General features: G+C 45.4%; 1 protein-coding gene across 1 annotated transcript in view; it reads left to right on the top strand.

Moving 5' to 3' along the window:
- Positions 1-1,750: 1,750 nt before the first annotated feature.
- Positions 1,751-14,279, top strand: part of epb41l4b (erythrocyte membrane protein band 4.1 like 4B) — a 40,433-nt gene continuing 27,904 nt past the window's right edge. The window contains 8 exon segments of the mRNA XM_070447753.1: positions 1,751-1,774; positions 1,776-1,833; positions 1,836-1,876; positions 1,878-1,939; positions 1,941-1,997; positions 4,624-4,723; positions 8,818-8,860; positions 9,312-9,390. Coding sequence (XP_070303854.1) covers positions 1,751-1,774; positions 1,776-1,833; positions 1,836-1,876; positions 1,878-1,939; positions 1,941-1,997; positions 4,624-4,723; positions 8,818-8,860; positions 9,312-9,390 — 464 coding nt within the window.

Raw genomic sequence — 14,279 nt, 5'->3', positions numbered from 1 at the left:
AGGAAGGCATATATAGCCTCCACCTCAGGAGGACTATGCGCAGCGGGCCCCAATTAGGAAGGTAATCATGCCAATCCACTCAGGAATGGAACTTAGCCGGCGAGCACTAAGGCAACCGCTTAAGGACAGCGCGGCAATAACAGGCCTCCACTCAGGAGGAACTAGCCGCGGGCCAATTAGGAAGGCTATATAGCCTCACTCAAGAGGAACTAGCTCCGGCGCCACCATTAGCGAATTGTGTGCGTAATATAGCCTCTACCTCAGGCGGAACTAGCCGGCGGGCACCATTAGGAGGCTATAATAGCCTCTCAGGAGAACGAGATACAGTCTTCAGGTCACTCATAACAGTAGCACTTTGGTCGCCAGACAAGAAGAAAAAAAGAGACCTTATAGACCATGGTCCTTCCTGCGTAGCGTCTCTATGCTAAACATAAGTGATAGGACTGAGTGTTGAGGCTTTCGGTGGATTCACAGTAGAGACGAACACTGCCAGAGCCACCACACACTACCCCACGCTCCCACCTTCCCTAAATTATTGACACACTGAATAAACACACTGACATCTACTTGGAGCTCTTAGTCTGTTTGTTGACGTAGTAAGTCAGTTGATGGTATCTTACATTCTGAGTGAATTTTAGATGACAGATAATGTAATATCAGTTCCAGGTCCATTGTTATGTATATTTGTGGTCTGTGGAGTTGCCTGTACATATCAAAACATTGTAGGAGTTGAGTCCTACAGGCTGCAGTGCAGTTAGACCCCATTTAAACACATTCCTGTTACCTGCCCTAGATGTCTGCATGCTCCAGTTCAGTGCCAACATAAMTCCCAGACCATGTTGTACAGTCTACTGATATCATAGAAAGATTTGAGGGGCATAGTAGRCATTACTACTAAACAACCATAGCAGGCAGATATCCGGAGTMAGTAAAATTAATATATTTGTTTTAGGAGAGGTGAACTCTCTGCACTTTCACTGGTGTGTGGGTGTTTCTTTCTGCCTGAATCCCTCGGCTAAACCATAATCCTACCGGTTTGTTCTGAAATTGCATTATTTTTTGCTTGTCCTCAACATTACATTGTCCCTCTTGTTGTTTGTCCTTCACCGCGCTGGCCGTGGTGTRGCCTCTGGCCGGCAGGGAGCGCTGCTTCGCTGACACAGCCTGGCCCSAGTATWAAAAAAAAAGTTTGTTCTGCGTTGTTTTTACGCAGGCGCAAAGCATGCTGTTTGTCCAGTTTCTCTGGTTGACTTACCTGTGAGGTGGAGCAGTTTCGGTTCTTCGTGAGAGGATTAAATAATACCGACCACGGGTTTGGGTAAGCGCGTCCCGGGAGACTATAATATTCGCTGGTAGTGTGAGACTAAGGTGGACGCCCCTGGCGCGGAGCTGCTCGGATTTCTCCAGGATTTCAAGAATTTGTGCAACAGCAGGTGCGCGGCGGGACAACGGTGGAAGGAGACGGAAGAGGGGGTGTTCCGTGAGTGAGTTCACTATTGAAACGAATAAATGATTGGAAATTCAACTGGTTGTTTTTTTTTAATGCCGATTGTGGTCCTGCTCTATATGCGCTGGTGATCCCACGGCTGCCGAGTTTCAGGATTCGGCGGCAGCCTGAATCTCCGTGCTGCGGTGAGTACTCTTCGCCCGGGTGGTGCAGTGGACAAACGCCACACACATTGTTCCGTGTAGTAATCTCCCGTGGACACGACACGGTGCTCGCGCTGTGGGTAGAATTAAAAATTGGAAGATGATGGGCTTCCTACGCCGGCTTCACCAGCTCGCGCAGACGGTTTCAGACAGCGGACGAACGGGACGGGAAAGGAAGAGGGAACCGGCGAACCCGCGCCTCGCGCACCAGCAGCAGGTCGTCCACCGCGCCAGCCGTGGTGACCGGGGAGCGGCCGTCACATCCAGCGGCTGGACCGACAAGGATGCAATCACGCTCGCGTGCTGCTGCTGGATGGGTCGGACGTTAACGTGGATATACAGTGAGTGTGTGGTGTGTGTTCTCATATTATTTTCAGATATAATTCTCTCCAGAGAATTATAAGGTGACTGTTCTTCTATGGTTGTTTGGCTTGGGTCCATTCAGCACATGGAGTTTATACACCTGTCTTGTGTGGTGTTCTGTGCGGTGAGGGTAGGGCTACAGATGGTGTTGTGATCAGCCAATACACCACATTACTTCCTTCTGATGTTGGCAGAAGTGCCTACTCAGAGGAAACTCCACCCTCTCTGCCATCTCTCTCCTCTGCCATCTCCTCTGCCATCTCCCCCCTCTCTCTGCCCATCCCTCCTCTCTTGCCCTCCTCCCTCTCTCTCCCTCCTCCCCCCTCCTGCTCCCTCTCCTCTCTCTGCTCCTCATCTCCTCTCCTCCTCTCTCTGCACTCAATCTCCCTCCTCTTTCGCCATATCCCTCCCTCTCTTGCCATCTCCTCCCTCCTCTCTGTCCCATCTTCCCTCTCTCTGCCTCATCCTCCTCCTCTCTCTCTGCCATCTCCTCCCTGCTCGTCTTGCCATCTCCTCTCGCTCTTCTGCCCATCCTCTCACTCTCTCTGGCCAATGCGCTCCTCATTCTCTGCCATCTGCCTTCACTCTTCTGACTCATAACTCCCTGCTTTCTGCCATGTCCTCGTCTCTCTGCCCATTCTGCTCGATCTCTGCTGCCATCTCTCTCCTCTCTTGCATTGCTCCCTCTTCTCTGCCATCCTCCTCTCTCTGCCATACTCCCTCCTCTCTCTGCCATCTCCCTCCGTCTTCTGCCCATTCCCTCCGATCCCCTCCCCTCTCTGCATCTCCCTCCCTTCTCTGCCCGATCTCTCTCTTCTTCTCTGCCATGAGCTGCTTCGCTACTCTCTGCCCATCTCTCTCCCTCTCTCTGCCCATCTCTCTCCCCCTCTCTGCCCATCTCCCTCCATCCTCAGTTTTCTATCTCTCTCTTCTCTGTGAGGGAGTGATGTGATTTATCTTGTGGCGCTGTGACGAGAAAGAATGTGTGTCCAGGGGAGACGTAGGCATGTGTGCGTCATGTTGTCTTGAGAGTTTTATCTTAAAGGTCGAGTTTGTGCTCGTGTCATCATGGTCAGTGAAGCCGTCTCATGCGTCACTTTTTGAATACATACAGGAAGTCAGACTGCTGAGGGAATCAATGGTCATGGATAGAGAACCTATGACCTAATGTTACAGTAGAGACTAGTAGTTTATCATTATGATAATAAGTTTGATTTGTATCAGGCAAAAAATGATCTGGCAAATAGACAATACATCAGAACATGAGAGCAATTCACTGTGTGAGGATGTAAATTGTTGAAGTTAAATTAGTGCGCTGCAGGTGCGTGGAGCCTGGGTGTAGTTAATATGCTTTATGAAGTTTGACTCCGGAGATCATTTATTGCAGTGTGTGGAAAGCATCCTCTCTTCAGAACTAAACAGTACATTCAGTAATATCACATTAAATCTATTCCAAACAGTAGGCTATAACTTTGCCTTAGAGAATACATGCTTGTGTATGTGAGGACTCTTTCCTTAGTTTTCTCTTGTTAATTAGAACTAGCTCATGCTAACGACCACCAGACGTCAGCTGATTGAAACCAGAGTCTATATAGAGCTCTAACAGGAACAAGCCTGAACATGACTGCTGAATCCTCCCTCAGGGATTCATCTACAGCTGTATTGAGTTGAAATTAATTCAATTGAACTCTTGTCTTCATCCAAAATCGACCTGCTAGGGCCTGCCCCCTAGGGGAAGATGTTTGGGGGTGGGGGTGCTGACTTTTATTTGTCAGGGGTCTGCTCATACAGGAGTAGTAAAGGCCAAGGGCACTACTTTTGTGAAAAAAATATTAGGTATTTAAAATGTTTTTCTTGTGATTTATCAGGGGGTGCTGCAGCACCCTCAACACCCCTTAACATCCCAGTGCTATGCCCCTAGGCACTTTCAGCTAGCCACTACCCCCTAAACACTCATCTAGATATGAGTTGATGGGTACTAACACTATGGTGTTAACTTCACCTTTTCTGCCTTCACATAGGCTTGATGGACTTTGTCCCATTTTTACTTGCACCTGCTGTCTAATCCAGATCTACACAGGKGCTTTGGGGATAATATCTAGGGGGAATGTCTGTCTGTCTAGGGAAAGTGCTTTGGATAGGGGCTGTTTTGGGAGTGTGTGTATGTGTGTTTTTATGCTGTGCTTTGACAGGAGCTGGAGAGAGGAGGGGAACAGGAAGGGAAACAGTTTTTTTTGTGACCTCCATAACCACACACACACAGGTTGGCAGGTTCATACTTGTTATCAGGAAACAAAGTACAAGGTTATCCTCTCTCTCTTTTAAAAACACACTTTGAGGGGTGCAGCTTTTTAGTGGTTTGGGGCATTGCATCTTGGTGGGTGTTCAGCTCAAGAGCCCTATGGATTGTGGGTGTTTCAAAGACAAAGGCCTGAATTATGGCTTCTTCCTCAGGTCTTCTCCCTCTGATTCTGCCCCAGATGCAGTCCCTAGTAATGACACACACCCACACTCTGTCATTCTGCTCCATATCCACCCACAAGGTCTAGGCTGTTTATTCTCCAGCCTCCCTATTGTGACTATAATACATGTGTGTGTTTAACAGAAAAGGTCAAAGGGCCAGGAGCTGTTTGACCAGATCAGGTATCATCTGGACCTGGTGGAGGCTGACTACTTTGGACTGCAGTTCATGGACCCAGAACAAGTCTCAGTGAGTAGATATACACAAAGCCTCTGAACACACACACACCACAACCTGCCATTGCTGAGGGGCTTCCCTATGATGTAATGACACTAGTTAAATCAATCACAGTGTGGTGTTAAAATGATTGATCTGACGCTCCAGCTATCTGTCATATTCTCTGTCTCTCTCCATCATATTATGTCTGTCTCTGCCTGTCGCTGTCTCTCTGCCTGTCGCTGTCTCTCTGCCTGTCGCTGTCTCTCTGCCTGTCGCTGTCTTTCTCTACTTTTTATTTTTAGGGGTAGATCAACTTTAATATTGCAGATAGATTGTGGGTTCTATCAATGTAATTGTCTGCATCCTTTCCAATCCCCCATATATATATTTTCTTACAAACATTTTATTATGTTCCCATAACCCACAGGGGTGTCAAGTCAAATGGACGGAGGGCCAAATAAAAAATTTAGCTACAAGCCGAGGGCCGGACTGTTCGAATGTTCATTGAAAATTTTTAAATGACGCATATAGTCTAGTGAACCTAATTGAACCTACTGAAAACCTAACAAATATATTCCAATATGATCAGATAAATAAAGCAATATTTTCTTATGGCTCTGTCAGTAATCTTAATTTTAACAGACACAAAAGACAAATTTCCTTTATAAAAAATCCCCATAACATGAACATTAAATGAAAGAAACCGGTATTCAAGGCACCATCAGTAGCCTATATTTTCTATTTTAGCAAAAGTGGGCTAAATTTACTTCAAAGAAAAAACAACATAATAGCAATTTTCTATCATCCACTCAACTGAAAATATTTTAAAATATAGAGAATTGTGAAATACAATAAAATAAAGTGCAAAATCTATTAATCAAATAAACAACACTTTGTTTAAGGAGAAGATCATGCAGTGAAAACAAATATTAAACTTTAACTTTAAACTTGAACTGAGTAAAAACTCTAAATATGTGATTGCACAGTAATGTTCACTTGTTTGAGGTTGAGGTGATACTTGGTGGTGTCCATCTTTTCCACAAGTTCATCAATGTTCGGGGTAAGGCTCTGAGCTGAGGAAATCCTCAGAATTGAGTGGAGGTGTTCAGCAGTAAGTCGACTTCTGTGTGATGTTTTGTTCAGGTTCATCAAAGAAAACAGTTGTTCACACAGGTATGTGCTGCCAAACATAAGACAACGTTTGAGCAGCCTGGATGCGCAGCTGGGCATTGTGTCGGGGAGGAAACGGGCGAACTCCGCAGCACCCACTGCCGCATTATTTTGCCCTCAGTGCATCATTGCATTGGAGGTCAATCAACTCCATTTGGAGGTTTGGTGGTGAGCTTTCCACGTCAACAGCAAATGGGTTACCGAGCAGTTCCAACCTGCTTTTTTGTGCTTCAAAGTCAGCAAATCGGCGCGTCGAAAGTCAGCGGCAAGCATACCTATTTTATCAGCCAACTGTGCGCTCGGGAACGCACTGGTAGAGAGCTTCTTTTCATGGTCTGGCAGCTGGGAAAGTGGCTCAAATTTTCTTTCCGCATCTGCGTCTCCCACAGAGTCAGTTTGGTTTTAAATGCCTTCACTGTACTGTACATATCAGAGATGACATGATCCCGACCCTGCAGCTGCAAGTTCATTGCATTCAGATGACTCGTAATGTCACACAGAAAAGCCATTTCACAACGAAACATTTCGTCTCGGAGTTGTGTTGTGTCTTTCCCTTTGCTGTCCAAGAACAGACAAATCTCCTCACGAAGCTCGAAACATCTTTGAAGCACCTTTCCCTGGCTTAGCCATCGCACCTCTGTGTGATAAGGCAATCACCATGCTCCGTTTCAACTCCGCTCAGAAATGCCTTGAACTGGCGGTGATTCAAACCTTTGGCTCTGATAAAGTTAACTGTGCGCGTGATGATGCTATTACATGCTCCATTTTCAAGGCTTTACCGCACAACGCTTCCTGGTGTATGATACAATGATAAGCTGTCAGCTCACCTGTCGCGTTTTCCTCTTGCATCTTTTCCCGTATCTTCGCCACCAGTCCGCTCTGTGTCCACACATCGCAGGTGCTCCGTCGGTTGTCAAACCCCACGAGTTTTTCCCAAGGCAGCTCCATCTCATTTACACATTTGCCAATCTTCATACAAATCATGCCCCGTATTTGTGCCATGCATAGGACGTAAAGCCAAAAACTTCCTCTGTCACGGCTTAGGCTGGAGTCCATCCGCGGATGAAATTGACAACTGGGCAATGTCAGAAATGTCGGTGCTCTCAATCCACAGCCAAGGAATATGCAATTGAAATCTTTTCCCTTTTCACAAGCTGCTCTTTTAGATTGATGGACAACTGGTCTATCTCTCGGCAATGGTGTTTCTGCTCAGACTCACATTTAAAAGAGTTGCCTTTTTCTGGGCAAACTTCGTACAAACTTTAATCATGCAGTTTTTGATGAAATCCCCCTCCGTAAATGGCGCGGGCTGATTTAGCGATCTCTTCTGCCAAAATAAAACTGGCCTTGACAGCAGCCTGCCTTGTGATTTGGCTTTTTTGAACAGAGCCTGTCGAGATTTTGAGGCTCGTTTTAATTCCTCTGCCTTTTGTAGCCTTTGTTCCATGTCCATATTCTTGTTTTTGTCCGCTGTTTCGTTTCATATGTCGTCTCAGATTATACTCTTTCAGTCGCCACACTTTCTCCACACAGAAGACACACAGGTTTTCCAGCTACCTCCGTGAACATATACTCCGACTCCACCTTGTTTGAAACCCCCGGTTCTCAGTGTCCACCTTCCGTTTTGCCATTTTTGATGGGTATCTGAAAGTTAATTTACTGTGATGCTGACAGACTGCTGTGCCAATAAATATTTGAAATGAAGCAGCCTACTGCTCGGTGCGTCACCGTTGCATTGTGGAGAAATGTAGTATTGGTGCGTGTAAAAAGATCTGCGGGCTGCCGGCTTGCTGCGGTCTGCGGGCCGGTTTTAATAATAAATCAAGATCATCCCAGGGGCCGTAAAAAACTTCTCGGGGCCGGATGTGGCCCGCGGGCCTTGACTCTGACATATGTGCCATACCCTACCACCTCCCTAATTGAGAAAATTAATGGACAACAACTTAGCCTTCTACTTCCAGCTTATACATACTACGGGCACAATGTATTTACAGTAGTAATGTTTTTGTTTTGAGTCTCAGCCTTCAGCTCCACTCACCCCTCCATCTATTCTGACCCCTCCCAATCTATCTCTGAACCCTCTCCAGCTGCCAGCAGCATAGCACCCTGCATCCCACTGCTGGCCTGCTTCAGTAGCTAAGGCGGTTGGTCCCTGGATGGAGACCAGATGCTGCTGGAAGTGGTGTTGGAGGGCCAGTAGGAGGCACCCTTTCTTCTGGTCTAAAAATAAATATATATATTATCCAATGCCCCAGGGCAGTGATTGGGACATTGCCCTGTGTAGGGTGTCCTGGATGTAAAAAAGTGTCCTGACTCTGTGGTCACTAAAGATCCCATGGCACTTATTGTAAGAGTAGGAGTATTAACCCTGGTGTCCTGGTTCAATTCCCAATCTGGCCCTCATACCATCATGACCAACTAATCATCCCCAGCTTACAATTGGCTCATTCATTCCCTCCTCGCCCCTGTTAACTATTCCCCAGGTCCTTGCTGTTAATGAGAATGTGTTCTCAGTCAACTTACCTGGTAAAATAAGGGTTAATAAATACATTCTCTGAACCCCTCCCATCTGTCTCTGAACACAATCCTGTTTTGATTTCTATTTGTCATTTATTTTTCAACTGTGATGTTTCACAAGTTCTGAACCTTTCTATTCTCATAGTTTCTACACATTGTAAATTAAAGATAAACAAGTTTGACAAAGGATTATATGATTGATTGACTATGACTTTTCAGATCACCCAGCAGTGCAATTTGAAGCGTTAGCTGCAGGTAAATGTTGCAATTCTTGGGCCATTCCTGGACCTGCGACCAAAAACAAGCTACATATGGACAGTACCAAAACAAATGCTCTAATGATTCTGTCTCTTCACAGCAAAATCTGCAGAGCTGGGATGGTTGTAACCCCTCATATGTATAACATTCTGTTGTCTACTTCTTTGTGTCTCTTGCAGCACTGGCTGGATGTGTCCAAGCCCATAAAGAAACAGATCAGAGGTGAATCCATTCACTCCCACTATCTAATATTCTTAGTGTGTGTGTGGTGTATACTTAATAACAAGCGAAAGCCAGCTACMTTTGCCAGACTGTTGGCAGTGTCCTGTACTRAATGTGTGCACTGTATAKAGTGGGTTTGTGTGTGGGAAGGCAGGTGGTTCATTACCAGCTGTTGACATGGTGATTAGTGAGTGGTGCAGGGTGACGCCAATGTTTACTTTGTCAGGAAACGCCCCTCTCACAGAGAGGGCTGCCTGGTTCTTACCCAAGTTTCCAGACAATTTTTAAATTAAGTGCCTGGTGTCCCCAGGATTTTTTTATTTATATATAAAATAAATTAAAATATATATATATATATTTTTTTATATACAATATGTGGTAGAATGACAGATTGGCCTGACTATCTTCTTRCCCCTAATTGAATCTCTCTCGCTCTGTCTCTCTGTTTCAGATGGTCCTCCATACAGACTGTTCTTCAGGGTGAAGTTCTACTCCTCAGAGCCCAATAACCTACATGAGGAGTTCACCAGGTAACACCACCACTGGCTGCCTGTGCGCGCGCACACTCTGCACACATGAATACACACACACACTCATATACATACTGTCTCATTCACACAATCTCACCCCCTCCTCGGTGCAGTGTAGCTAATTACTTTTGGTCCAGTGGGTAAGAGACTAATTAAGGCAAAATGGACTGACACCTCTTCAGAGAGAGAAAGACAGTCTGTGTGTCAGTCTGTCAGTCAGTGTGAAAGAGAGAAGGAGAAAGACAGTCAGTGAAAGAGTGAGGGAGAAAGACAGTGTGCCAGTCAGTCAGTGTGAAAGACAGTGTGCCAGTCAGTCAGTGTGAAAGAGAGGGAGAAAGACAGTCAGTGTGAAAGAGAGAGGGAGAAAGACAGTCAGTGTGAAAGAGAGAGGGAGAAAGACAGTCAGTGTGAAAGAGGGAGAAAGAAAGGCACGCTTTGGCCAGCGTTCCTTTACAGACTTCTATAGTCTCGTTATGGTACGACGTACAAGCATGGAACACTGTATTTGGGGAGTTTCTCCATCTCATCTCTGCAAAATCTCTCTCAAGTTCTGTCACGGTTGGATTGGAGTGTCGCCGCACAGCCTCATTTTCAGGTTCAGAGAATGTTCAATTGAGTTCATGGTCGCAGGCGTTGGGCCAACTCAAGACATTCAAGACATGTCCCGAAGCCATTCCAGCGTTGTCCTTGGCTGTGTGCTAGGGTCATTCTGTCCTGTTGGAAGGATGACCTTCCCCACAGTCGACATGTCCTGAGCGGCGCTCTGGAGCTGAGGATTATTCATCAAGGATCTCTGTACCTTCATGCTCCATTCATCATTCTCCTCCGAATCCTGACTAGTCCTCCACCGATCCCTGCCACTCCGAAAACATCCCGACAGCAATGTATTCCTGCCACCCACCATGTTTTGACAGCGTAGGGAATGGTGACCCACGGTTTCCTCCAGATCTCGTGGAGCGCTCTGAGTCATTCAGGCAAAGAGTTCAATCTTGGTTTCATCAGACCAGAGAATCTTGTTTTCTCATGCGTTCTGAGTCCTTTTAGGTTGGCCTTCTCTCAAACATACCATGGCAGGTGGCCTACATACTTTGGGTGTGCCTTTTAACTGGGAGGAGTGGCTTTTGTCTGGCCCCTCTACCATAAAGAACTGGGTATTGTTGTGGAGTTGTGCTGCAGAGATGTTGGTGTTAGGCCTTGGGTTCTGGAAGGTTCACTTCCATGTTGCTCCCACAGATGTGAACTGGAAGCTCATGATCAAAGAGTGGACCATTCAGGGTTCTTGGTTCACCTCCTTGACATTAAGCAGCCGCTTTCCTCCCCTTACAGTATTGTCTTTCTTAGATTTGGCAGTGCGCCTTCTCTCTGAAAAGAAGATTGTCTGTGGTTCTTAGGTTGTCGTTCATTACTTAATTCGCAGTTTCTTTCTGGAGTTAAGAGATGATTGAGAGGCCACTGCTGTTGGCTTGGGGACTCTTTCTAATGCTTCTGTCAAGTACATTTTGGTACCTCAGCCCCTTCTCGTTCCTCTTTCCTCTACATGATCTGTGTCTCGACATTAATTAATGCTACACCACGAATGTACTGATGAGGAAGAGCACACTCGAGAAGAGGAACTCGCTACTGGAGCATCTAATGGGTAAATCGCATTGCGAAGCAGGTGTCTTAGTGTGTTTGGTTTTTTGCTCGTTGGCTCGTGCTGTGGTCAAGGTGTGTAGAGCAGTTGTACTTACTGTACGCACGGTGGTCGATGGTTATCCTCAGTAATATAATGGTGCCCCGCCCTGCAGCACAAAAAACTTAATGTGGGAATTTACGCCTGGACAGGCAAGCGCAAAGATATAAGTGGAGTGAGACAGTAATGACAACCTGGAGCTCAATCATTTTCAGGTGGGTCTAATTAGTATGCATTACGGGCTGAATACTTCACCGTAATTATAAGCGCTATTTTCTGTCCTTTTCCTCTTCCTTATGAGGACCACTTTCGCAAACATTTCTTAAACTACTCTTTTCTTCCGCTGTTGCTCATTGAAGAGGTAATTTTAGTGGGTAGATTTGCATGATAGGGGGTGAAATATACATTACATTTTTTAGAAGGTATAGGCCTTGTACACTTCCGTAACCAAACATGCTGGGAGAGCCAAACTGGAAGGGGCACATGATACTTAGTTCGAATCAGCACTGAGTCGTTGTGGGATGCTCGTGTGTTGTGTGTATGTGGTATCCCTTCTACGCTTGTAATATATACATATACCTATATATACAGTGGTGTTAGTAACGAACTAGCTGTATATATAATTGAGGTGGGTGTGTATTACATATTAGGATGTGCAGTATAGTGGCGGCGAGTGTGTGTGTGCGTACACAGTAGTACAATGTATACCTAGTGCTGGTATTGTTATTATATATATGTGTAGCCTTGGTTTGAAGGGAGAGAGACGGTCCTTCCTTAATGTCTTTAAGTGATTACGAGTCTCTCTTGTATGCGTGGCACTGTTACCTTGAGGAGTTATATGATATAATTCGAGCTACAACACACAGCGCACGATGTGAACCCCTCAGGGATGGAGAAGAGAATGAGAGACACACGAAGAGATGTCGGATAGAGATGGAGGGAGTATTGGTAAAGACTGTGTGTGTCATATGTCTGTATTGGGGAGCTAGTGATAGAGGAGCACTGCTTGAACTGTCGCGCAGGGAGAGGACTTACGCATTATGATGCTGGTCGGAGAAAAGATACAGAGCTGGCATGCAGCAAACATGTACGCCCAAATCTGTCATTGGATCAGCAGACAACATAAATGTATGATAGAGTAAAGAGAATAAAAAATATACACTTATCTAGATGTGTTAGATATCAATCTTTTTCTCACCTTTTCACAAATTTTGACTGACATAGTGTCACATAAAATAACCAAATTTACCTTGGGACCCCAGGATTTAATTTTAAAAATTGGGTCTGGGAAACCTTGTCTTGTGCTTACCCTCGTGAACGAGGGTCCGAGCCCTCTTCTGTCTAGGTAGAGGTGGTCTTGGATCTTAATCCTTATGAGCATCACATATTCTACAACCAATTCACTGGGGCGTGCCCCGCATTAGACAAGATAATATAGATCCTAACCATTGTCAAACACGGTGCTAGTATGCCTGGCCTCTCATTCACACACCCAACTCTTTTCTATACAGTCTGCCAACCTAACATTCCGAGAGGGAGTCTAGCGAGACGGAGATCTGTGTGAATCGACAGGAGTAGGAAGGGAAAAGAAGTGTATGAGGGAATCCAGTGTTGCACTGTTAGGTATGTGATGAGAATGGTTCGTGTGGTGGTCAGATATTGGGTGCGGACAGGCAGGGGGTATTCATCCACGTGTACATGTGATTAGTGGAGTTGTTGGAAGAGGTCGATGTCCAAGATGTGTTTGTGACGCACTATGGATTCATAGGACACACCTTCTTGGTCTGCGCATAGGTGAGCCGCTGTTCAACCATGGTGATATCACACTGGCTATTGTTACGAGATTATATGGTCCTCTAGGAGGATTGTCATGTATATATCACATCATACTATTATTCAGAGTAACAAGTCTGTATGAAGAGGAACCATCTGAAACAAGATGATATAGTATACATATAGAGGATTTTTAATATACGAAGAGACATTATTTGCGAAAGGGATTAAGTGAGGAGCATGGAATGCATTAGATTTATCGTCCAGCTAAGTGACCAATTCCTCTGTCTCATCTGTCAGCTGTATCTCTGTTTCCGATGGTCCTCCATACAGACACTTCTAGTACTCCTACATACTCCTGTAGTTAGATTCTACTCTCACTAACCAAAAGTATAAGGGCTCATACTATTCTAAATATCTAACATGTTTATAAGGTTTATTTATATATAAAGGATACTTCACTAAAAAATCCTGGGGACACCAGGCACTTAATTTAAGAAATTGTCTGGACACTTTGGGTAAGGGTAACCAGACGAAGCCCACTCCTGCGTCGTGTAGGACGCCGTGGTCGCGTCTTCCGCTACGAACACACAGAGTAAAACACCAATCTCGGCGGTCATCGCGCGCACCTAGTCACACTTCCACTGCTACAAACATCGAACGTAATGTCACACACACTCATAATCATACGGTCCTCTATGTGCTCACTACAGATAACCATCCATCGCCTTGCTCCACACCCATACACAGTGTCAACTTTATAGTCAGTAGGGCATGGTAGGGTGCAGCTCGTAGTAATTATCTATGGTCCATGTGGGAAGAGAACTAAATTTGATTACAGGCAAAATCGACTGAACCTCATTAAAGAAAGAGCAGGAGAGAAGAAGTGTGGGGCAGATCAGAAGAGGAGCAGATGCTGAAAACGGTGGTGAACAAGGATTTTGGGCTATAAAGGTGGGTTTTTGTTCATGGTGTGGGTTGGTAGAGTTCTCACAGATGGGTTCTCTTTTTTGGTCCTGGTGTTCTCACGGGTAAGCTCGTTGTTGTTCGATGCTTGGTGAGGTCTTAGCGACGCAATAGGGACTTGCTGTCCCAAAGTACGGGCTGACCCGGAACCAATGTTTAACTTCCTCGGTCAAGCGAAACCGCACACCTACCCAATCCAACACTGAGAGAGGCTGCTGGCTCTCTTACTTCCAAGTTTCTCAGACAATTCTTCTCAATCTAAGTCCTGTGTGTCCCCTGCCGAGGTATTTCTTTTATATTTATATATAAATACCATTAAAATATATATATATATATTCATTTTTCTTATATATACATTGTGGTAGAAATGCACAGATTGCCTGTACTATCTTCTTCCCCTAAATTGGAAATCTCACTCTCGCTCTGTCTCTCTGTTTCAGATGGTCCATCCATTGTTGTTAAAGATAGGCTCTACAGA

Source organism: Salvelinus sp. IW2-2015, linkage group LG17 (genome assembly GCF_002910315.2).
Source record: "Salvelinus sp. IW2-2015 linkage group LG17, ASM291031v2, whole genome shotgun sequence".
NCBI classification, from domain to species: domain Eukaryota; kingdom Metazoa; phylum Chordata; class Actinopteri; order Salmoniformes; family Salmonidae; genus Salvelinus; species Salvelinus sp. IW2-2015.
The sequence above is the reverse complement of the archived record's forward strand: the minus strand, read 5'-3'. Positions and strand labels throughout refer to the sequence as shown.